The 26,359-nt window shown below is 39.2% G+C and overlaps 1 protein-coding gene across 1 annotated transcript in view; it reads right to left on the minus strand.

Moving 5' to 3' along the window:
• The window catches only part of AGBL1 (AGBL carboxypeptidase 1), a 706,519-nt gene that overhangs the window by 178,497 nt on the left and 501,663 nt on the right, over positions 1-26,359 (minus strand). Inside the window, exon 20 of the mRNA XM_078078906.1 lies at positions 25,156-25,319. Coding sequence (XP_077935032.1) covers positions 25,156-25,319 — 164 coding nt within the window. The remainder of the gene's footprint in view (positions 1-25,155; positions 25,320-26,359) is intronic.

Consider the following 26,359-nt stretch of genomic DNA (forward strand, 5'->3'; position numbering starts at 1 on the left):
TGTATCACTCTACCTGGTTCTCCCAACCTGCTTTCCTCTATAATCTGCTTTGGACCATTCACGAGACAAGATCAGTTTCAACCCTTGAGTCTAAGGCTCTTGCTGTTTTCACAACCTAATCTCAGTTCACCCAGGGTCCCGACAACTTGTGTCTTACTTATTAGCACACACTCAACACAATTCTGCTTGGTCATTTGTAACAACAGTGGATTCCTACCCTATTTAGGAGGATTTTCAGAATTTCCACAACTCTTGGTTCAATAATATGAGCACACAGAATCAGGATCATGATTTACTTCTCTACCCTTCACCTCTCCTTCCCAATACAACCTCTCAACACACACATACACACACACACACACACAGACACCACTCTCTTAAAGCACCAAATATGAAAGACATATCTTCTCTTTTCTCCTTCTCAGCAATAATTAGTCCACTTCTTCATTTTATAAAGAGTGTGAGAGCTGAAATCCTCCCAGCAGAATGTCATCATTTGCTTTTCAAAGCAGGCACAAAATTAAAAAGCATTGTGGGTAATGCAATGCAAATCATGCGAGGCTGACACCTTCTTAACAAAGTTAAAGTGTTAATACGCACCTGGAATTTCTTGGGGAGTGAGCACAGGGCCAGTTGTGGGGCAGCCCTTCCAGCACCTTAGTCCCCTGTTGGGGGTGGGGTGGTCCCTTAGACTCACAGCTTCCCATGTGATTCCTAACCTGCAGACTCTGCTTGTCTCTTGGGCCTGTAGGTGAGGGCTGATAAACACCATCTCAAACACCAATGTTTTCACTTGGATACATTGATTTAACATAACCTTGAATCTGAAGTTTGGTAACACCAAGGGACATCATGTTTCTTGGTGATAAACTAAACCTCATACAGAAATTTCTCTGGGGCGCCTGGGTGGTTCAGTTGGTTAAGCGACTGCCTTCGGCTCAGGTCATGATCCTGGAGTCCCTGGATCGAGTCCCGCATCGGGCTCCCTGCTCGGCAGGGAGTCTGCTTCTCCCTCTGACCCTCCCCCCCTCTCATGTGCTCTCTCTCATTCTCTCTCTCTCAAATAAATAAATAAAATCTTTAAAAAAAAATAAAAATAAAAAAATAAAAATAAATAAAAAAAAGAAATTTCTCTGGAAACAATGAGGAATGAGAGAAGGAAAAGTAGGAGTACTTGAGGCAAGAGAATGGAATGTCTAGGCGGCAAAAATCCTTGCCTATACCTTTGGCATGTCATTTGTTTTATCTTTGTCCTCATTTCCCCCAGCTGAAAACTGCAGTTTCTGATGATAACTTCGAGAGTGTTAATGCCAAATGCTTACATCTCTCCTAAAGGAAGGCTCTATAGGTTGCTTAAATTATTCCCCGTCAACAGAAAGACCACTTCAAGACATGTAGGTGTGTGTGTATTCGTCCAAATTGCTAAAAAAAAAAAAAAGTAATATGCACACCTAACACCTAGATCTTAGTTTTTAAATGCCATTTCCACAAAAAGGACCAGGGATCCTTGGAAAAATGGGTGATTGCAGAGATGAATCAGGGAAAGTATAAGACAAACTTAGAACATACTGCTGTGCCCTAATATAAAGACAGGCTCAAAACATGATGGGATATGTCAAAAGGATAAAGGAGCCAGTGTAAAGGAATCCCCACTATCCAATTTTGGACAATCTGAGCATCACTATAAATAATGAGGGTCACCTTGGTGGCTCAGTCTGATATGCGTCCGACTCTTGGTTTTGGCTCAGGTCACGATCTCATGGGTGGTAAGATGGAGCCCCATGTAGGGCTCCACATTCAGTGGGGAGTCTGCTTGAAGATTCTCTTCCTCTGTCCCTCCCCCCTCTCACTCTTTCTCTCTTTCTCTCTCTCAAATAAACAAATATTTGAAAATAAATAAATACTACAGGGGCGCCTGGGTGGCTCAGTCATTAAGCATCTGCCTTCGGCTCAGGTCATGATCCCAGGGTCCTGGGATCGAGCCCCACATCAGGCTCCCTGCTCAGCGGGAAGCCTGCTTCTCCCTCTCCCACTCCCCCTGCTTGTGTTCCCTCTCTCGCTGTCTCTCTGTCAAATAAATAAAATGGAATCTTTAAAGAAATTAAATAAATAAATAAATAAATACATACTACATGTTGGCTAACATAATAATAAAAAATATAAATAAATAAATAAATGATAGTAATTGATTAAAACTCATTGAAGAAAATAGTAATCCATGAATCCAGAGGGGTAGATGAATGAATGAATGAATGAATGAATGAGTAAATGGGAAGGAACAGCTCTTCCTTACAACAGAGTGCCAACTAATAAATGTGGAGAGAATAATGGAATTGGAACATAACCATTTGGCTTCTGCCATAATAATTATTTCAGGCAGAAATACATCAATAAACACTAAAACTGGTGGGTGAATGTTTGATGAAAATTAGAACATTTCTATGGTCTCAGGGAATCTTCCCACAAGATACCTTGAATTGAAAAGGGAAAACAGTAACTTTGTAGAAACTTGGCAGATATCACCTTAAATAAGTGATCAAAGTTAACACCACCAGTAATGGGACAAATACACATCACCTCCCTCTTGATCGGAAGCACTGAGAAAGACAAAACATCATTTCTGTGGTATTCTTGCCAAAAGTACATAGCCTAAATTTAATCATGTGAAGACATCAGGCAAACCCAGATTGAGAGACATTTTCCAAAATAACTGGCCTGAAATCTTTTTTAAAAAATGTAAAGGTCATAAAACGTAACATAACATCAAGGAACTGTTCTAGATTAAAGAAGACCCAGGAAATTTGACAACTAAATGAAAGTTATTCTGACTTGGATCCTGCGCCCAAGATTTTTTTGTCCTTCTGGTATAAAAGGCACTCCTGAAGAAATTAAAATTTTGCCTAAGATCTGCAGATTATTTTTTATAGTATCGAATACCATTGATTTTTATAATTATACTGTGATTATATATGGAATACCCTTGTTTTTAGAAAATGCATATTTACATTTTTAAGGGTAAGGCTGCAGTATGTCTGCAATTTATTCTCCAATAGCTCAGAAAAAAATAACAGTGTGTGTCTGGGTGTGTGTGTGTGCGTGTGTGTGGGGGTGGAGAGAGAAAGCAATTATGATAAAAATAATAACATTTGAAGAATCTCAATGAAGATATATGGATACTTGTGCAACTTTTTTGTAAGGCTAAAATTACTTAAAGATAAAAGTTTAATAAATAAAAAAGTAAAAAATAATATGATAGGTATGTTACCTGAGATTGACAATACTTAATCATCCTGCTTTTAAAGATTCAATTTTTTGACCTCCTCAACTTTATTACTTTAAAAGAAAGTTTTACAGTCTTTTGATAAGGTCTCAAAAACCAAGATTCTGTCTCATCTTACTAAAAGGAGTCCACAGAAGTCTAAATTATATATACAACAACACAAACATATTCAATAAATCTGTAATTTGTCGGCACTGGTCTAACTGTCTACAACCTTCACAATGCGCCTTCAAGATCCATTTCACTAATGGCACAAATTCCCAGAATGGCATTTCAGGGCTTGCCCAGAATCCTTGGCTCAATTTCCTCTTGCTTATTTTAGAAGTCCCATAGAAACTAACAGCCATGGATAAAGGGCAGGATATAGAACAATAGGACTGAGCTTCCTTGCTAAGAAGTTCTGATGAGTTACTCCTGTCAGTCTCTTTTTGAAAACTATGATCAGTCCTATATATGAAATAAATGTCAATAAGGAGGAGAAGCAATATAACAATATATTTTTCTCCTTCTATAGGTTATCTTCCCTAAAGATCATCATTGGAAACCCTGGTGGGGGGGGGGGGAGCAGCAACATGTTACAGGGGAAAGAACATGAAGTGTGAGGTCAAACACACTTTAAATTCGGGGAAATTATTTAACCATGTTGAACCTCAATATACTTATCTATGAAAACTAATCGGTTTAGGGATGGGATGTTTCAAAGAATAAGTAAGCTGAAATGTGGAATGTTCTATATAATCTCTATCTCCCCCTCCAGAACTGCTCTTCATTTTTTTCCATCCTACTTTGTGTCCTAGAAAACTGACTGCAAGAACTGTGTCAACCAAGACTCCTTATGTTGGGCTGCCGGCTGGGTTGAGACAAACTGTGGCGTTATCTAGATATTAGGAGTTCATAAGAGAAAGAGGTGCGGTACGGATTATTCCCTTTCCCCACTCTCTGAAGCTAGTGTCTGGCAGTGGCCACATGATTCTGTCTGAGCCAGTTCCCAATGGACAGACCTTCTTCTGCAGATACAGCTCTCACAGGTTAGGGCAACTCTTCCCTGGCTCTATCACTCTACCTCACGAAAATGATATCATCTTCCCACTACTACTCTTCCCAGAGCGCATCCCCATCCTTCACGGTTACCTTAGTCTTGCCTTTGTGAATAGTGTCTTCATTGAAATCTCCTCAATTACTCCTATGCCATGTGCTAGCTCTTTGCTGCAAGAACATAGACTGGTACAAGAACAATCCTGGCACTCAAAGAGGTCAGTTTCACAACCCTTACTTCTTCTGTCTGGGCTGTAGTCAAGTTTAAGAGACCTCATACCAAGGGAGGGGCAGGCTCCCCAACTGCTTTTTGAAGTTAGAAAGAGATTCCAGTTAGGATACATCAGCTCTCGAATAACAAAATTCTTTACTCTTGTGTTCATACTTAATGTGCGATTTATTAAGGATTAGCAATAATGTTTCTTAATATGTTCTACAATAGCCTCAGGCAAAAGGGGGGGAAGGAAAGGAGGAAATAGGTTTTATATAGTAAAACTCTATGATTATCAGCCTTTTAAAAGGGATTTCCTGTCTATGATCTTATTTGTTTCCTTAGCTTTTACCTCAATAGATTGTATAATGCCTGAAACCCACCTCAATTTGCTCCTTGTTCTTGGCATTTTCCCTCTTTTGCATCAAACATCTGGGAGCATTTTATAAGGCTTTCCTGTAATCTGCCAAACTATGCACACATGTGTCTTTTAGAAGCCTAATTTTCTCCACCCAGTAATTGGTCAATGCAGAGAAACAAAGTATCATTTTATTTTACATAATGGCACTATGTAAAATGTTTCACTAATTCAGTGCTGAAAAATAATAATCACAACTTGGAAGATTTAAAAACACATGTGAGAAGATAGAACCCAGGGAAATCTAGGCTCTTAGCGCATATACAAGCTCACTCTTGCCCCCTGCAGTCTGCTGAGGGGCAAAGGAGTATTTTGTAATTAGCCTTGTGTTTTGCTTGCAAACTTTAGCTGAAATGTTCATTTGCCTTATAAGGAGCTGTCAGTACCTCCAGGAATACAACACACAACAGTATTATTTAGAAACAGTTTTGCTTCCACATCACGTAACAAATATGTCTTTGTTCTTCTTTTGTCCCCACTTCTTAATAGAGAAAATTGTCTAGAAAAAAATGCAACCTACAACTTAATATGGATTACTTTGTTTTGTACTTCTTACAATTTGCAATAAATGTCTATATAAAAAAAAGAGACAGCAATAGATAATGCTTTTCCCTGGATAATAATACAATTTTCAAAAATAGAATGCCTAAGTAAATAAATTGAGCAAGCTTACCTTATCGCCTGCAGTTTCATTTTACTAATGAAATTGCTAAGAAAAGTTCCCTTCAAGAGCCCTACAATTCAGCACCGATGCCGCTGGACAGTACCTTCTCAGCAAGCACCTACACAAAACCAGCCAATTGAATGAAAATTTAGGAACAAAGAATGATTTTCTGTGATGATTAAGATCTCCATATACCAAAGTCTTCCATATACACTCCCTACACTCTGGTACAAACTGCTCTTCTCTGGCTTAAAACAAATAAGCAGACACACAATCACTTAGGTCAAACAAATAAATCTAAAGTCCTTGCCAAGCAACCAGACTTCAAACCAACCTTTATAGTGGGGTACCTGTATCAATAAGGAATTTAGGGAAGAATTCCGGGTTTCAGCTATTTAAAAAGGTGAAATAAATCCCACTCCAAATGAATTAAATAAAAATGAGTAGCTTTCTTTATTAACATAATGATACATTTTAATTTATATCTCAGAGTTGATATAGATTCTAACCATGCTGTGATCCAAGGAGCAATTCATAGTCTTAAGTCTGCCCTACAAAGCCTTTTCCAAATACTATATGTGCCTAAGGTCAGTAAGAGCCCATTCTGTTTTTGGGCATCTCTGACCATCAGATAGCTCTCCCGAGCAAACTAGGTAGTGTCAGATATTAATAGGTATTAGTCCCCTGGTTCACGTCAAACCAGGACTAACTTTAATTTCCTTTTATTGGGGAACTATTTGAGGACAGTTAATATTCCTTCTACCATTTATTATATGCACTACTCCTTTACATCAATATTCACATCATTGTATATGCAATCCACTGAACCCATTTTTGAGGCTCAAGAATGAACTACAATACTCTAGGTTTTGTGTTGACAAGGACAAAGCAAAAGGAAACACTTCTCGATCTAATTCTGGATTTTATACTTCTACCAAAGCCACTGAGTTGTTGCCTTGGCACTTTTAGCACACTGAGCCTTATTAAGCTCACTGTTAGTAACAATCCCCACATGGACAACTGCCTACTCTTCCAAGGGGGTGTGTCCTTGGTTGGGGGCTCTTTGAGCAGCATTTATCCTTATCTAGTTTCATCATTTGAGTGCCATCCATCATTTCAATCAGCAAATATATTGTGGAATATCCATTATAAATCATTATGTGCAACTGATTCACAATATGTATTTAAAGAAATACATATCCTTTTAAATTCCCTTTCCCACCTTTGACCTCTGTTCCTTCTTGGCAAGTTTGATTCTATTCTCCTTCTCCCCTTCCTACTTTTCTTCCTCCTCCTTTCCTCCTCCTTCTTCTCCTCTTCCTTGTCTTGCTTCTCAGTCTGAATATCATTCAGAAAGGAATAATCCTTGTTTCTATAAATAGAGCTAAGTGCTCTATTTTTTTTAATGAATAAAACTGTGGAATAGGACAGGACTTAAGGTAAAGCCATGAATATAAATCCCTATTCAGGTTGAAAAGTACCCATTAATCAGAATACTCTGAATATATTCCTTCAATTAATAACAACTTCCTTGAATTATGCTATTACTTAGCCCATAGGTCTCCATATTTTCCCATAAACATAAGATGAAAGGCTTGGCAAAGATTTATTTGCTCATTTATTTATTGATTACCTCCTATGCATCAGGCATTGTTCTAGGTGCTAAGAATACAGCATTTAAACAAGACAAATAAAGCTCCTTTGCTCACAGATTGTACGTTCTAGCTGAGAGAGACAGATGATATTAAATTAATGGTGTCATGGTAGTATAGCAGTGACTAGGAATGCTACTTTAGGCAAGGTGGTCACGAAAAGTATTGCTGAGATGGTGAAATTTAAGCCAAGATTATGACATTTAAACTGAAGCTTGAACGTCAAGGAGGAGCCAGCTACGCAAAATCTGCAGGATGTGCACACTGGGCAGAGGAAACGAGTGAAAAAAATGTAAGTTAGGACTGTCCATCTCAGGCTGTTAAAGAAACAGAATATCTAGTTTGAAGCCCAGGTAAAGGATTTCTTCTATATTTCTTTGATCCACTGGCTAGTAACCATATAAAAATAAAATAAAATCAGAATAGAACATGTATAAATCTGAAAATCATTACGCTGAGTGAACAAAAAGTCAAGGGGGAAAAGAGTACATACTGTATAATTCCATTTATAGGACATTCTAAAAATACAGACTAAAGACAGAAAGTAAATCAGTAGTCATCTAAGTGATGGATGGATTATAAAGGGATTCAAGGATAGTATGGGAAATGATGGGAATGATTGTCATTTTTGTTGTGGTGATGGGTTTCATGAGCACATTTTTATATGCCAAAACTCATCAAATTACAAATTTTAAATATGTGCAGGTTCTTGTACATCAATTATACCTCAATAAAGCTATAATAAAATCAAATGTCTGAGCATTTTCTTTCATAAGGAATATGTGATGGTTCCCAGACATGCCCAGTTCATTTTCTAAGACTTAATAAAACTCCCTCAATAATACAACCTGTGCTTTCCTGATATTTCCATCACACTCATTTGCCGATATTGAGAAGACTGTACCTCTTTCTCAGTTTTGAGCAGTGAAAGGGTAGTTGTCCAACTTCGGTTTGTAAACAGATCTTCTCGAAGACCTTGGCAGGAGTTAGAGGATCTACTTTGCATATAATTTCAGAATTGAATTTTAATTCAGCTAATCCAGAAACCCTGAACTCATTTAGAGTAATATATATACACACATATATATGTATATTAGGGAATATGTATATTAGGGAATATATACAACATAATTATATATATTACTCTAAATGAGTTCAGGGTTTGGGAATTTAAATATATATATATATAAATATATAAATATTATATAATATTATATAAATATAAATATATACACATTTAAATTCCCTCTCCCACCTTGGACATCTGTTCCTTCTTGGCAAGTTTGATTCTCTTCTCCTTCTTCTTCTCTCCTTCCTCCTCTTCCTCCTCCCCCTCCTTTCCTCCTCCTTCTCTTCCTCTTCTTCCTCCTTGGTCTAAATATCACTTTTTTTTCCTTCTAAACCATTCTTTATACAATGAAGAAAGGAGCATGCCATGGGTCACAGAAGACCTCCCTCCTTGAGCATCAGTTACCTACAACACCAAGAGGTATGCCTTCCCTTTAGCTGTATTTATGCATAACATATACCTAGAAAGTTTATTCCTCCTTGCATTGGTTTTATAAATTCTAACCTCTTTAGGAAATTTAATGTTCCTGACCCTATTCTTATCTCTGCTGCTAATAAAAGTTAGAAGAAGGACTTGGAGAGGGACTTGGGGAAGACACAAACTCTGAGTTGCAGAAGGCATTAGTAACAACTATCCTCCTGGATTTAGGGGATCTCTGTCTGAGACAACTGTCATAAATCCCAAGAGGTGATCTGGCAGCCCTGACTGCCTGGGCATACACTTATGTTACCCTCTCACCATTCCAGGCCCCACCAATGGGCTCACACACAGTTGCTTTAAACAGAAGTAGAAACACTTGAAAATAGTGAAGAATGACACAAATTAAAACAACTGTAATCATTATGTTCACATTGGGAACTCAACAAAAACGTGCATAGTTAAGAATTACCATCGTTCTACTCCATGGGAACTTGTGAAATAAACTTAGCTTAATGTTTTATTCCGATGGCAGTCATACCTCTGCTCTGAAGCCATACATTTCTCTATTTGCAGGTCATGAGTTTTTGGAATCACTCCTGACGCTACTAAAAAATATTACCTAGTACAGCCATATAATAATTCTATCGTTTCTGTCTGGTTCTTCAAGGTTTTGGGTTAGATTCTACCAATCTATTTATCAGATTTGTTAGCAGAAGAAGAGAGGTCATTATTCCTGGGGGAGAGGGGGTGGGCATTTGCGGTGGATGGATGTGGAGACAGCAGAGGCGAGGGTCTTGTGTCAGCACTCATACAAGCCTTAGACAGCCACTGTCTTTATGGCCACAGGCCGCAGAGGTAGGTGAGGGCAGTTTCATTGGAAGCACCCCAGCAGACCCTGCAGATGGAGGGCGTGTCCTGGAAGTTCTTGAGATTCTCAGCAGCTTCTGGGCAGGCTCTTGAAAAACCCCTCACTTTGCTACTGAACGTTATCTGGCCACAGATTCCTTGCCTTTATCCCCTAGCCTTTCCAACGGGAAAGGGACACTCAGATTTGGAATTTACAACATGCATTTTGTTTGCCTGATAAGGTAAACAAGGACAGATACAGGTAGGAACCAGTTAGAAACAAGAGACTAGATTTTACAAAACAACGACTATTGTTAAAACTGGTACCATAGTTAAACATGCTGGTCTCAGCACTGTCACACAAGTAACTTTAGGCAAGTTATTTTAACTTTCTGTGCCTCAGGTTCATCTCAACAAAATGAGGTCAAAATAATATTTACCTCTTAGGATGATTCATGGGAACTAAAAAATCTTGTATGGATAAAAACTTAAAATAGTGTCTGGCATATGCAAAGCAATCAATAAATATTATTTATTATTATCAGTGGTTCCATGCATGGCTTTTTGGATGAGTATATTCAATTCCCTGCTGTCTATTTTCCCACTGTACTAACGCCTGAGTGCTTCAACTATAGCTGAGGCTGGAGGGTCAATCACCCCCATGTCCTGGGGGCTTCACTGATAGGAAGCAGAGACCATTCAACCTCTCCAAGCCCTCTTTCCAAAAGTTAGATCAATCCTTTCTAAGGCAAACCTTCAATCATGGATTTAGGTAGACCTGAAAGCTAATTGCACATCCTTTGTTTAGAATGAGAAGTTCCTTAACCTTCTCTAGGTCATCCCCATGTAATTAAATACACAAACAACAAGAACAACAACAAAGATGGGTTAGCTGATTTTGCCTCATGGCTTTTGAACATTTAATGGGTGAAAGGTTGACAAAGTTGAGACTTATCTGCATGTATGTTTCCCTACCATGGAGGATGCTGTGATGTTGGCAATGGACCTAAAGGAGCCAGCTTTTTGGTTAAGAACGTTGATTTATATAGATCAAATTTCATGGCCTAAGCTTTCCCCCTTTGTTTTTTTTTTTTTTTTTTTTTTTTTTTTAAGATTTTATTTATTTATTTGACAGAGAAAGACACAGCGAGAGAGGGAACACAAGCAGGGGGAGTGGGAGAGGGAGAAGCAGGCTTCCCGCGGAGCAGGGAGCCCGATGCGGGGCTCGATCCCAGGACCCTGGGACCATGACCTGAGCCGAAGGCAGACGCTTAACGACTGAGCCACCCAGGCGCCCCGCTTTCCCCCTTTGTATTGAAGACTGCTTTACGGAAATTTTTTGGCAATAATTGGCAATACATTTCAGAAAGAAAAAGAAGAAATTTGGATTCAGTCACCTGTGTTTAAATCATGGATCAGTTACATAGTAGTGGGTTGGCCTTTAACAGATGTGTGGTAACCTAAGCATCCATTTATTCATCTATAAGATAACCTCTATTGCTACTACCACTACTACTAATGGCTTTGAGGGCTCTCCTTCTTTAAGAGAAGGCATACCAAATCCTTATCCCACTCCCAGACACATGCTATTCTATTAGCACTACTACTTTTCTTTGTATATATTTTGTCACATGCTGGAAAAGCACAGAGAACTAGTCAACCTCCTGGTTTCAAAGCCACATAACAAAATGATGAATACCAAGTCATCTTACACACATTGGTTCTAATTTAGTTTCCATTCCCACTGTCCTGGGCCATATTAGCTCCTGCTATGCTATCTCCATTTTCCAGTAGACTCATCTCTCACCACAAACAGAATCAGTAAGTCTGTGATGAGCTATCACATGACTGAAGAGACTTTTTGCCTTCCTAGGATACACTTGAAGTCTGGGTTGGACAAACTTGTCTAAAGGGATTAAAGTGACCAAGCAGGGGACGTCGGGGTGGCTCAGTCGATTAAGCGTCTGCCTTCAGCTCAGGTCAAGCAGAAGTGAGTCAGGATTCCTCTCTCCTGAAGCATCTACCTCTAGGAACAGAAAACAGTACATGTTCTGATTCCTGTTAAGAATATTTAAGGCCCCCTTTTAAAGGGTCATCTTGCACCTGATTCTACTTTGATGTTGTATGGCTGGTTGGACATCCTTCCCCACCACGTAATTTCACCCCAAATTTGTGACATTGCCTTCTGAACATACCTCTTTTGTCTTCATTTTCCTGTCTCTTTTTCTCATCATTATTTATATCTCCTTTTAGTTGCCCATGCATGATATGCTCTGTCCCTTTATTATCTATCCAGTAGGCATCAAGATAAAATTTAATTTTCACTCAATCAAATACCAGCTTTGTGCCATTTAGCATAATTCAACTGTCTTTCTTTTTATGTCTTGAATTCAGGGTTGCAACCTTACTACCCATGTTGGAATGGGAGGACGTCAATGGCAACAGCCTTGAAAATGAACATAGGTTATTAGAGCTAAAAGGAATTCAAAGATCTTTAAGTTGGAAGCTAAGAAACTTGAGAATAAACAAGGTAAGTCACCTCCCCAGAGTCACAGAGCCGGCTGTCAGCAGCAATATTCTGACCCAGAACTGAGCTGCCTGGAATTGAAGCCATGTGTCCTTAAGGAAGACTATGCTGGGCATTAAGGTGGGGCTTCGTGGAAACTTGTGGGACAGCAAAACCCATGACAGACTCTTTCATCTTGGGTGTAGTGGATGTGCCCAGGCTTCTTCGCTTGGTCCCCTGCTAAGACAGGGGAATTGGACACCTAACCAGGATAAAGAAATCAGGCAAAACATGGAAATGTTCTCAGAAACTTAAAAGCAGACTTCTTCCTTCTGCATCAGAATCATCTAAGTTCAGGATCTTACACACCAAAAATGTAAACTTTCTATGAGTCTTTTTATCCCCTTAAGGATATCCTGGTTTGAATATCATGACCTTGATTTCTTCTCCTGTGATGCAGTTTCCTTTCCTCCCTCCCTCCTTCCCTTCCTTATCCATCCTTGGAATCCTCCTTCCTTCCTCCCTATCCTTCTCTTCCTTCTTCCTCCTTTCTTTATCCTCCTTCCCTCCCTCTCTTCCTTCCTCCCTCTTCCCCTTCCTCCCTCTCTCCCTTCCTTCCTTCCTCCCTCCCTCCCTTTCTGCCCTCCTTCCTCCCTTTACCTTTATCGAATCCATAGTTTGGTTTTCCCCTACCAGTTTACAGTTGGTGATCTAACTCTTAGAGGTGAAGTAGCCTTGAACCCTAACCCTAAAGGGCCAGGTCCTTGTAAAGGTCACAAGGAGGTAATGGGGTTACATAACAAAGAGAGAGTCAACATCAAGAATAAACAGAACACAAACAGGGTTTTAGAGGGGAGGGGGGAGGGGGGAGGGGGGATTGGTTAGCCCTGTGATGGGTATTAAGGAGGGCAAGTACTGCATGGAGCACTGGGTGTTATGCGAAAACAATGAATCGTGGATCACCACATCAAAAACCAATGATGTATTGTATGGTGACTAACATAATAAAATTAAAAAAAAAAAAAAAAAGAATAAACAGAACAAGGAACTACTCTAAAAATTAATGAAAAGCTACTGAATTAACTTAAGCTACCCATGCCAGGCTATTTGCAGCCTTCTTAAGTAAAAACAGCCTTTCCTATTTGGGAAAACTTCACAGGTTTTATTTGCCTTCCATTTTTAGAATTAACAACAAAGACAAGGACTGCATAGACTGAAGTTGACATAGAGAGTAGGAAGAGCAAGTTTCCTGACTGAAATTCTTTTCCAGGGACTGGTAGCCTATTTTATTTTCAGGTATTTATAGATTCATAGGCAAGAAACCAGCTGTTCATTTGGTTGAGCCTGAGGCATAGGCGAACGATATCCCCAGTGTTGACTGGCAATAGGTAAATCACTTAACTACACCTAGTGAGTCACTTAGACTCCCTGGGCTCCCATGGAATCACTCGTAAAATAGGATTTCTTTTAGGTTAGCTTCCATGGTTGTTATTAGGTGTGAACATTTTGCAAATAGCAAATGCAATATGAAGAAAATGCACTTTGACTCCTCTCTGTCTGCAATCTCTTTCATCTTTCTCTTTTGAATTCTTCTCTTCATGGTTTGTGATGCATCCCACCTACGGCAATATACATTCCACCGATAATGACATGTGCCGATTTTCCTGAACAGTATTAAAACAATCAAGGGATATTTCTGGGCCAAAATGACCCAAATCATTCAGATTTTAAAACTTACAAACACACACAGACATACGTGCACCCAAGACATCCTGTTGGGGACTGTACAATTCAAGAAATTAATAATGTTACATTCAATTTAGATTATACACTTCATGGCCCCCAACTCTCAAGAGTGAGACAGATTGGCTTCAAAAGCCAGCAGCCTCTTCTAAGATTCATGACATTTGGCAAACCTCTTAACCTCCATAAAACTTAATTTCTTTGTTAGCAAAAGGGGATGCTAATAATAGCATCTATCACACAGGATTATTTATCTGATTGACATAATAATAATAAAATGCTTAGCACAGCAACTGATTCATGGTAAAGTTCTTGTGAATGTTTGCTATTATTGTTATCCTATATATACATTAACATACTAATTATTTTCACAGTTTCATACGATTCTAGAAAATTAATCAACGATGGTTTTCTTTTTCTTCTTACCACTGCTAAGAATTTGGGTTGTTTAGGGGCGCCTGGGTGGCTCAGTTGGTTAAGCAACTGCCTTCAGCTCAGGTCATGATCCTGGAGTCCCTGGATCGAGTCCCGCATCGGGCTCCCTGCTCAGCAGGGAGTCTGCTTCTCCCTCTGACCCTCCCCCCTCTCATGTGCTCTCTCTCATTCTCTCTCTCTCAAATAAATAAATAAAATCTTTAAAAAAAAAAAAAAAAGAATTTGGGTTGTTTAATTTTATTGGGGGATATAAGTATCATTGCTACAAATACCTACCTATTAAATATTGTTTTCTGTTAAGTTTATTTTCTTGAGGGATATTCAAGCTAGAAATACAGGATTAAATGAGAGGTTGTTATGGACCATCTTACAAGTTGCCCAATTCCTCTCCAGAGGAAAGTACACCAGTTTACAGATGGTTGTGTGATATTAAATCTCCTTCCTCGTAGACACACTAATGTTCATTTTTTAATTATTTTATTAATTGTAGAAGAATCAGCATAAAATCGTAACAAAAATATTTGAATTTGCCTTTCTTTATCTACTAATGGAACTGGATTTTTTGTTGCTGTTTTCCCAAGCCAAGATTAGCATTTCTTCCTTCTTAGTTCATTTATTTTGACCCATTAGGGAACCATTTACTGTTTTAAAGGAACATGTGCTATTCACAGTCTCAAAAGACCCCCAGGCTAGGTTCCATTCCAGCATTTCCCTCCTTGTAATCACTGGTCATTTCTTTGCCTACAACTATAGAATGAAACTAAAAATATTCTCATATATTAGATACCATGGGCTACTTTTATAAAAAATCTGAATATAATAAGGGTGACAGAAGACAAGGGAAGAACGATATTATCAGAATTTCAATGTAACAATAATTGGAATTGGTGGAAATAGGGTATAATTTGCAATCTGAAACACTGAGCCTCTATGCTTTATTTTGATATAATAGTATCATTTGGGGAACGACTCTCCCCATTTCCAGAGTTCCCATTTTGGCCCACAGACATTGGTACTCCACTTTCTGTCCCCATCCATTCTCTCTAAGCGAGGAAGAATAACACGAAATGGGTGGTTTGGGGGGAGATGCTGAGTGATCTTGAGCACCTTGTGGCCCCAGTTCTCTTCCTGCAGGACCTGACTCAAGGTGTACCCACTACTCCTCCACGTGATAAGCTTAGCAAGGCAGACTCTAACCCTATAGTATAGGGTGAGGAAGTTCAATCCTTGTGGGGCCATGCTCACTAACTCATTACCAGTAATAAAGCAGTTATGTTTTATTTCAACCTGACCAGCTCCTGTGTTCTATTTCTCATTTGATTTGGAACTCATGAAAGAAGAAAGAGGTGCAATTCACTGACCATCCTAAAGGCCCATATGGCTTAGTACTTATAGTCATTAAACATGAAGGATGGCTAGTCATACTACCTTGTTCTACCCCTAATCTTCTTCTTACTAGCTGCAGGAAAGGCAAGTCATATGGCTTCTCTGAGTTCCAGTCTCTTCATCTGTACAAGGCAGATAATAATCATACATACCTCAAAGAACTGTTGAAAGCAAGAGTTGGTGAACGATGGCTTAGTCGGACAAATCCACTCCATCACTTATTTTGGTAAATAACATTTCCGTGAAATACAGCCACGTCCATACATTTACATATTGTCTATGGCTACTTCCGCGCTACCACAGTAGAGCTGAGCAGTCGCAAAAGAGACCATATGGTCCACAAAACCTAAAACATTTTCTGTCTCTTTCCGGAAAAAGTCTGCCAACCCCCAGTTTAAAAGATAAAACAAGGACAGAGGGATGCGTGCAAAATGCATAGCCCTGTAGTGAAAAGAGTAAATGTTTATTACGTGTTCACTATTATTATCTATAGGAGACAGGATGTCTTTGTGATTAAGATCACTGATTCTTTAGCAAGACTGTCCAGTTCAAATTCCAGCTCTACAACTTATCAACTCTGTCATTTTGGGCAAGCCACAGTGTCTTTCTAAGTCACGATGGGTTTATTAGTACATGGAGATAATAATGCCTACTTTGCAGGCTTATTGAAATGCTTCAATGAGATTATACAGTAAATTGCTTAGGAGAGTACATCATCACCATCACAACTGTCATTAATTTCCTCTTAGACGATTCTAAAATATGAACTTACTTTTTTTTAAAGATTTTATTTATTTATTTGACAGAGAAAGACACAGCAAGAGAGAGAACACAAGCAGGGGGAGTGGGAGAGGGAGAAGCAGGCTTCCTGTGGAGCAGGGAGCCCGATGCGGGGCTCGATACCAGGACCCTGGGATCATGACCTGAGCCGAAGGCAGACGCTTAATGACTGAGCCACCCGGGTGCCCCGAACTTATTTTAATACTAGTTCATTGATAGCATCAAATCTCAATTAATTCATATATTCACTCAGAAAATATTAAGTGATCATCTTGAGAAAGTCAGAGCGTGACCAGAGATGCATATAACATTTCCTTCCTCCTTAACTTCCCCAGTGCAATCATCCCAAAATCTATAGTCTCAGATAAAAGCCGAAATACCATGAATTCTCAAAGAAAAAGCACCATCTAAATCAAGTCACTTCACATAGAGGAACTATCTGCATCCAGTTAGACTACACGAAAGTTTAAAGAACATCCAAAGCCTGGATTATCTGCAATTACGAGTCTTGACACAGCTCTCATGATTTAAAGACGAGTAAACAAAAAATGATGAAATGGAAGTTGAACGAAGAGGAGGGAAGAATCACAACAACCCGGAGGGTGAAATGCTGTGCACGTACAAGGAGGTGACGCCTCTGTAAACCGACAGAGCGATGAACGCCTTGGGGAACGACCGGCCCCCGGAAATGGAAGCCAGCCTGAGGGAGTCCCTGTGAAGGTATCAGGAAAATTCAAGAAAAATGGCATTTATGAAACATAATATGAAAAAAGTAGAGATTGAAATGGAACAAGAACTGGTCACATTGCAAACAGGAATGAAAAGAGACGCTGATGAGAGATAAGGATACAGGAGCAATGAATCTCAATGTAAAATAACGCAAATTAAAACACATGATGAGCAAAGAGGAGAGCCCATGCCACAGAGCATCAGATCTGTGAGGATAAACAGCCTCCTGAACTTGGTGAATGGGACTGAAGAAGAAAAGTGGCGAGGGCAAAAGGAGAGACAGATGCAGAGGCTGGGAAGCAGATACCAAACACTCCAGAGAAACAAAAATGAAGACGTGGGTTGGAATCACTTCACTACTTCCTGGTACCTGAAAGGCATGTCAGAGGGGACGAAGGGCTCAAATTCAAAACCAACCAAAAGTACCTAAACGCCGAAGAAGAAATATTTTTGATCGGGTAGCAAAAGAATGTTGGCGTTAATGAACAAGGAAAACCAGGACAACTATTAAGGCAGGACAATCAGGGTAGATGCCGAGGAAGACCAAGCAGGCTGAGGGCTGCAGGATTAAACAGCAGAGTACGTCCACACCATTACAGTGGAACTCTCCGGGGAGGCTCAGTGAATTCCTGTGTAAAGGGGCAGAGAGATTCACATTTTTATTAATGTGCCAAGAATATACCTTTGATTTATTTTACAAAAAAAAAAAAAACTTTTTTTTTTTTTTTTATTAAGGTATGCTTTAGCAAAAATGTGAGATAAATCAACACAGAGAAAAAAATAACGGGGACGTGATTGTACGAATGGATAGAAATGAGCAATGCAAGTAATTAAACAAAACTGAATTTTAAAATGATTTGAATATGACTATAAGGCAATCTAAATGTCACAGATACTTCTTATATGGGAAAAGAGAAGTGGAAAAATAATACCTTTGTTTCAAACAAATGGGAAACAAACGGTTTTATAGGCAATTTGTGTATGTTCAAGACGTGTATGTTCAAGGATAAATCCTAGGAAGTGTAAAGTGTTCCACATGATAGAACAATATACACCAAGCCCAGATTTTACTCACTCACAAATACAGGCACAAACCTCCTCAATTCACAGTAAATAACATCAATATCTACGATAAAACAGTATTTTAGATCATAGCCAAATACAGTTTCCTTTGATTTTCAAGGATGGATGAATATTAGAGAATCCACTAACATAATTTAAGACTTTATTAATTCACAGTAATAATCATTTTTCTAGATACCAAAAAAATTGATAAAATTCATCATCCAATCCTGATTTTTTAAATTAAAAAGCTAAAAAACTAATTTACAAAGAAGACATCAGACATTAATATCAAAACAATAGATGGGGTGCCCAGGTGGCTCAGTCAGTTAAGCGTCTGCCTTCAGCTCAGGTCATGATCTCAGAGTCCTGGGATCGAGCCCAGTGTCAGGCTCCCTGCTCAGTGGGGAGTCTGCTTCTCCCTCTCCAGCTGCCCCTCCCCCACCTCATGTTCTCTCATGCTCTCTCTCGCTCTCTCTCTCTCTGTCAGTAAATTTAAAAAAAAAACAAACAGACATTTTACTTAATGTTCAAATGCTTAGAGTCATTCCCATTTTGAAGTTAGGTTCACAGCAAGGATCTCCATAGAATCACCATCCTTATATAATGTTCTCAAAACTCTAGCCAAGATTATAAATAAGAATAAAAACTGAGTAAAGCTATGGGGCGCCTGGGTGGCTCAGTCGCTTAAGCATCTGCCTTCAGCTCAGGTCATGATCTCAGGGTCCTGGGATTAAGCCCCACATAGGGCTCCCTGCTCAGTTGGGAGCCTGCTTCTCCCTCTCCCTCTGCAATTCCTCCTGCTTGTACTCCCTCTCTCTGTCAAATAAATATAAAATCTTAAAAAAAAAAAACCTGAATAAAGCTAATTATCAAAATTTATAAATGACACAACAACCTCTCTAGAAAAACAGAAAAATCCATGGAAACACTTTTAGGTATAACTACAGAGTTCAGTGAAATTATAAATAAATATATAAATTATCAGAATTTTCCTATATCACGATGACAGCCGCTTAGAAAAATATGGGGAAAAGACTTTTAAGAATAACAAGAAAATTTTAAATATTAAGATTAAAAGCTTATGATGATATATCTAGGAATTGCACAAAAGGGTACAAAAGGAACCCCTACAATACTTTCTTTGTGAACACTGAAGAAGATCTAAATAAGTGGAACAAAATATCAGATTTTGAAAAAGCAATATGGGCAAACAGTCAATAGACCAAAAAATCTATAATTTTAATGCAGTTTGAGTTAAAATCCCAGTGGTTTCATTTTTGGCAGTTAACAACTCATTATAGGGCTCATCAGTGAAAAAAACAAGGAAGGGAAAATAGCAAAGCACATTTTTAAAACAAATATTAATGAGGTGGTGCTTGTAACATTATATATTTAAGTTGCACAGCTACAATATTAAAAACTGAAGAGAATATAACATCAAAAAATATACCTAGGTACGTGCACATGTAAATATTGTAAATAAACTGACATTACTAATTGATGATGGAGGATGGATTATTTAGTAATTACTAGGGCAAATGGTGAACAATTTAGAAATACAAAATTATTTAATAGTAAAACCTGGAAAAGAAATTATAACATGTAAATAGGCTCATTATAAAAGCATCTACCTCAGTATAATAACATCAATTGACACACTTTTATAATGAATTATTATTTGGATAATTATTTGAATTATGAATTATTTGTTATTCGACTGAAGTAGGTAGGTTATCAGAGCTAAAACAAAGAAAAAAACTGATACACATGTCCATGTAAAAACAAAAACTATCCAAAGTCAATAAACTACATAAAAAATGTGAAAGGTAAATGGGGAAGTATCTGCAATATCCATGACAAAGAGGTGTTGAACGTCTTTAACACAGAAATTTAAATTAGATTTAAATATAAATTTAAGAAAGGAAAAAACATGATGCTGAAAGGAATAAAGAACAAAATCCATGCCCAGGAAATTTATTTTAAAAAAGAAATTATATAGAAGCATTTTATCTATATCAGAAAAGATAACACTATAAATTGAAACCACACCCATTTTCACCTAAAAATGGCAAAGATTGTAATGCAAAAATAATGGGTGTGTCTAGAAGACATGGAGGAGAAAATCTAGTTGACCTTGGGTTTGGCGATAACTCTTTAGATATAACACCAAAGGCAGGATCCATGAAAGGAGTAACTGATGAGCTCAACTTCATTAAAATTAAAGATTTCTGCTCTGGGAAAGATACTGTGAAGAGAAGGAGAAGACAAGCCACAGACTGGGAGAAACTATCTGCAAAAGACACATCTGAGAAAGGACTGTTATCCAAAATATACAAAGAGCTCTTAAAATTCAACAATAAGAAAACAATCTGATTAAAAAATGGTCCAGTGACCTTAAAGACGCCTCACTAAAGAAGACAGACATATATCTGGTAAATAAGCATATGAAAAAAACGTTCCACAGGGTATGTCATCAGGAAAATGCAAATTAAAACAACAAGATGCCATTAGACACCTATAAGAATGACCAAAATCCAGAACACTGACAAAACCAAATGTTGGTGAGGATGTGGGGCAGTATGAACTCTCATTCATTGCTTCTGGGAATGCAAACTAATGCAGCCACTATGGAAGACAGTTTGGTGGTTTCTTACAAAATGAAACATGCCATTGCCATACAATCCAGCAATCACACTCTTTGGTGTTTACCCAAAGGAGCTGAAAACTTCTGTCCACACAAAACCTGTATACGGATATTTATAGCAGCTTTATTCTTAATTGCTAAAACTCAGAGGCAGCCAAGATGTCCTTCAGTGGCTGAATGGATAAATAAACTGTGAATTATCCAGACAATGGAATAGTTTTCAGTGCTAAAAAGAAATCAGCTATCAAGTCACGAAAAGACATGGAGGAAATATAAATGCGTATTTCTAAAAGAAAGAAGCCAACCTGAAAAGGCTGCATACTGTATGGTTCCAATTATATGACTTTCTGTAAAAGGTAAAACTATGGACACAGCAAAAAGATCAGTGGCTGCCAGGGATTAGTGGGGAGGGAGGGATGAACAGGCAGAGTACAGAGGATTTTTAGGGCATTGAAACTACTCTGTATGAAACTATAATGATAGATACATGTCATTATACATTTGTCCAAACCCACAGAATATACAATAGCAAGAGTGAACCCTAAGGTAAACCATGGACTTTGGATGATAATGATGTGTCGATATCACTACATCGATTGTCACAAATGCACCACTCCGGTGAGGGATGTTGATAATAGGAGAGGCTGTGTATGTCTGGGGCAGGGTATAGGCCGGACATCTGTACTTTCCTCCCAATTTTACTGTGAAGCTAAAACTGCTCTTAGGAATAAAGTCTATTTTTAAAAAGATAAAACGTGTTTATAAAGTTACAGCAAAGGGCACTTTCATACCTTGTCATTAAAGGTATTACGTATTTGTTTATTCATAGGTGAAAAAATAATCTAATTTCACCAAAATGTTGACAGTGAGGTATTAAAGGCAGGGTGATTAAAGACAGGGATATGGCATCTTCATGTATGCTTTCCAAAAGATAAGTTAATATAATTTAATGTATCCATTTCACATAATCCAAACTATCACATAATTCAGAAAGGCAAAACTATTTTTAAATAAAAATCAAGTATCTTTTAATTATTAAAATATAATTATGTTTTCTAAAGTCTAGGACACATTTTTATTTTTTCAGTCTTGCCTCATCAAACTAAAGAGAGAACTGGATGAACTTGTCCTGACGCTCAGGGTGGCCCAGGTTCATGCCCTGGGGACTACAGTTTGGGAGACTAAACCAGATACCGAGCTATCAACCAGCTACAGCTCAGAAGTTCTGAGCTCTCTCTGTTATTAATGGAGGGACATGCAGAGATAGGGGAGCTCAGCTGAGAAGAGCAAGAGGCAAGGGAGGGATACAAATGGAGAGGAGCAGGGGCTGACTGGGCAAAACTGTGAAATGACTTTGCAAAAGACCTGTCACAACGGATAAACGATGCCTCGGGAAGAAACAGCTTAGCATTCTTGCAGCGCGTGCACAATTATTTCCGGGGATAAGATCCGAGAAAAAAGAGGAAGGAAGAGGAGAGGAAGATGAAGAGTCGCCTTCACGAGTCTGCAGACATTTCTTAAATGAGCAACTGGGAAGAACAGAACTGAAAAAGACAAACCAAAACAAAGGGCGTCCGTACTATACTACATTTAAGCTTCAGTCACTGGGCAAACATCCACTCTTTCTCTGCTCATGAAAAATGGTTAAGTTGCTCCGTAGATGTTGACTACACTCTAATTGTTTTTATGGTAAATGAGGCATGAAACCTATTGTCAAAAAACACGTTGTCCGCGGCACACAGCCATACTTTATCTTCCCACCACATCACTCCCCAGGGATGAACGCTTTCTATGGGGCTGGAGAGATTCAAAATACCATGTCCTCACGTTTCTTTAAAGACAGAGTTTTAGGTAAAAACCTGCCCTTTTCCTTCCCTAGTATTTCCTTCTGTGCAACTAAAAAAGAATCCTCCTGAAGTCTATAACCCTGTTGTACAGAGCATGCCCAGGGAAAAGTCAGGTGGGGAGGAGAGGGGCAGACCCGTCCTCTTGAAAGCATATGGAAAGTAGTGTTGACGAACATAAGTTACACCCTTTGTATTATAGGAAGAACCCTGTTGCCAACTAAATCCCTAGGATTTACTCTGCTCTGCTGATTATTGTATCTCATGAATCAGAAACTAATCAAAGGGTACTCACACAGCCTACTGCTGATTGCAAACCAATAGATTTTACTGTATTAAGTTCCCTTCTGCCATCCTTTAATGAATATACACTTATTGGCTGGCATATTTTCTCGGTCAAGGTAGTTTCAAAGTGATTTTCCTCTCAGGCAGGCAGTTTTTGGGTCCTTTGGGCCGGAACCATATCCATTTTGGTCAACTGCCTCGATGAATAGAAAGGCGGATTAAGATACAAATGTTTGGGTGAAATAGGCAAATTCCATCCTGCCATTCACGCTCAAACTCCGTGCCTCTTAAATTGAATTCAACTCTATTTAAAACACGCACATGAATCACAGCCTATGCTTAGGGATCCTGCCCTTAAGAAGTTGCACCAGACTAAGGAGGGTCAGAGGTCATGGAGGATTTCAGGCTTCAGGACGCATGGGCTGGTGGCGACTGAAAAATTAATAGTCGTTTATCCGTTGTGACAGGTCTTTTGCAAAGTCATTTGACAGTCAAAGAGTGTGGGGTGGCATGGAGGAGCGGGTAATACCACCTTCTATGATAACCCACATAGCAGCCATTGTATTTGGAGCTTGCCATCAAATTCTTTAGACTGGAATTAGAAGAGGCACTTCTTTGATAGATTTCTTCTTGTTCCAGTGTACAGGCAACTAATCCTCACTGCACTGGATCAAACAGACGGGCGCAATCAATTCAGGGAAAGCAAGCAATGCCAGGTCTGCTCAATTTTCCCTCAATGAGCAGCAGAGAAAAGGGTGGGGGGAAAGAAAGAAAGAAAGAAAGAAAATTCAGGCATGCCTGCACCCAACATAGCTTAGCAAAGGAAAAGATGACAAGACAAGTTGAAATATATATCCTGGCAGGTGGTAGCGCTTGCCATCAGAGGGAAGAGGCTGAAACGCCACAGTGATGCCAAACGTGCCAAGCCTGGGGCGCTGAGCGGTACTGAAGGCGTGGACAGCGGTAGTGATGATGTCAAAACAAAAGAAATCAGAGGCAGCGTCTCTAGGGAGGAAAGAGGTCCAGATTTACTTAGTTCTCCATGGTCTCTGATCTATAGCACAGTGTGATGAGCAAGTTAATTACTGCATTTAGGTAATTAAGTCTCAGAGAAACCAGTGCCTTCCAAAGCAAAATTAATTTACGCTGCTAGATCTTTCTAGGCTTGACTGGCCATTTGGTGGGAAGTCACACTGGAACCACAGCCTAACAGTGGCAGGAGGAAAATTAATGAAAATAAAGCTAGAAATAAAATGGCCCCAGTATTAATGGCTTTCTCTCTGCCTTTGGACCTGAAGGGCATGATGAGATGCTTCCTGGTTAACCAGCAGGCACTTCCTCCCCCAACAGCTCAATGCTCCATCCATTCCCTGGCTCAGAGTATGGCCAATGACTTAGTCTTCTTTGACTCCTCTGACTTTTGTTGGTCCCTCTTCTCTCACATGGCCATTATATCTTTCTTTCTAGCCCCCTGAATCCGTTTTGGTCAAGTCTAAAATATCTGTCTACAGTAAAGGGCATCAAAAGGGCTCATTTGGATAATGGTTCTCCCTCTCTTGACTCATTAATGATCCTCACACTTCTCAGAGATCTACCATTTCCCTGCGGTGGCTTTGAGTCAGGGTCTCCAGGCCACTGTATTAATCATCTTCAGGTGGTTCTTCTCATGTTCTGAGAAAGAACAGTGCTATTTAAGAATGGGGAGAGTAAAATATTTCTTGTCCCCAAGTTCCTAGATGTTGGCAATGAGATTGCCTTTTTTTGCTGAGGAGTGGCTCCAAAATGATGCCTGTATGCATATAAACACATTACTGGCAAGCATAAGCATAGGTGGATGCGGGTGTGTGTTGCTAAGCTGCATCTTCTCTACCATAAGCAAAATTTATTAATAATGCATGTTTATAAATACATGTAGCTCTGTATACACATTTATGTGTACGAGTAGGCAGCATCCTCCCTGTGTTCAGCAAGAAGTGAGGATGCCCCAGTTTGGCTCCAGCGCTGCCCCTACCTTCAGTTGGCGGCTCCTCCATATTTTCTCCTTGTCAACGACCTGTAGGACCACTTGGCTTTCATTTCGGAGATGTGCTCCAATCAGAACACCAAGGTCCAAATTTCCCTCACACCCCTGTGAGCGTCTTACCCCTGGAGGTGGTGGTCCAGGGTCTCTTCATCAGCATTCAGGAGAGTTGCTGCCCGGGTCAGGAGCTGATGGCTGCAGCTTACAGACTTGAGTTCCAAGATGAGGAGACTCAAGCAGAACATGGCTCCCATCTCCTCCAGCTCACTGGTGCCAAACTGGAGACCCTGCCAGGTAAATAAAACCATTAGCAAAGACTATCTAATGGGAACAGAGTGATGACAATTTGAAATCAAGAGGAAGGACTCCTGGACACATGCCCCTCGTAGAAATTGAGAATTAATAGTATTTATCAGTCACTGTCTAATGTGCTTTGTTGGGTGCTTTCTGGATTGGTGGTTCTCAGTCTGCATTATGTGTCATTCAGGGTTTCCCAGAAGGAAAGACAGTAAAGAGTTGGCAGGGGTCCTAAAGGGCAGAGAGGTGCATGGGGTTCCAGGAGTCACTTCCCCGACTTCAACAAAACAGCAGTGCTTCCATCTGTATTTTTAAAAAGGGTCCCACTGTTGAAATAAAAGATTGTAAACGATTGTACTAAAAGATGCCCTTTCTCTTCCATAAATCTGTCAACCAGTGGACAAGAATGAGGGAGATCCTTCATATGCAAATACCAAAACTTAAGAACAACAAGACCAGCATTTATTTCATCTGTACTGTGACAGTACATGAGAGCAAAGACATGATATTTACTCTGTGCTATTATCCATGAAGTAACGTATAATAATTAACAATTTTATTGGGCATTTACGAGGTGCCAGATACTGTTCTGAGCCCATCCGCATGCATTTAACTCAATGAATACTTACCAAAGTCCTATGAGGTAGGTGTTGCTATTTCATCCATTAAATAGAGAAGGAGATTTAGACCTATGGAGCTGATAGTTTAGCCATGAGCTCACAGTGATAGAATCTAGTAAGTGAATCGTGAGTTGACTCTTCAACAAAACGCTATACAAAGACTAGGAAGAACTCCATTACGTGATGAAGTACAAAGTGCATGGTTTTTGAAATTAGATAGGAATTGGGTTTGAATCCTGACTTCATCATTTTCTGACTGCGTGATCTTGGACTTAATTAACTCTATTAGCCCTGATATTCTCATCTGAAAAATGAGATCATAATGCTTCCCTCCACATACTTAGGCATGTAGTGATATTCCAGGGTCCACAAAATGCTCGTCAATATCAGCTCAATTTCTCCTTCCTTAT

The sequence above is a fragment of the Halichoerus grypus genome, chromosome 8, assembly GCF_964656455.1.
Source record: "Halichoerus grypus chromosome 8, mHalGry1.hap1.1, whole genome shotgun sequence".
In the NCBI taxonomy this organism is placed as follows: Eukaryota; Metazoa; Chordata; class Mammalia; order Carnivora; family Phocidae; genus Halichoerus; species Halichoerus grypus.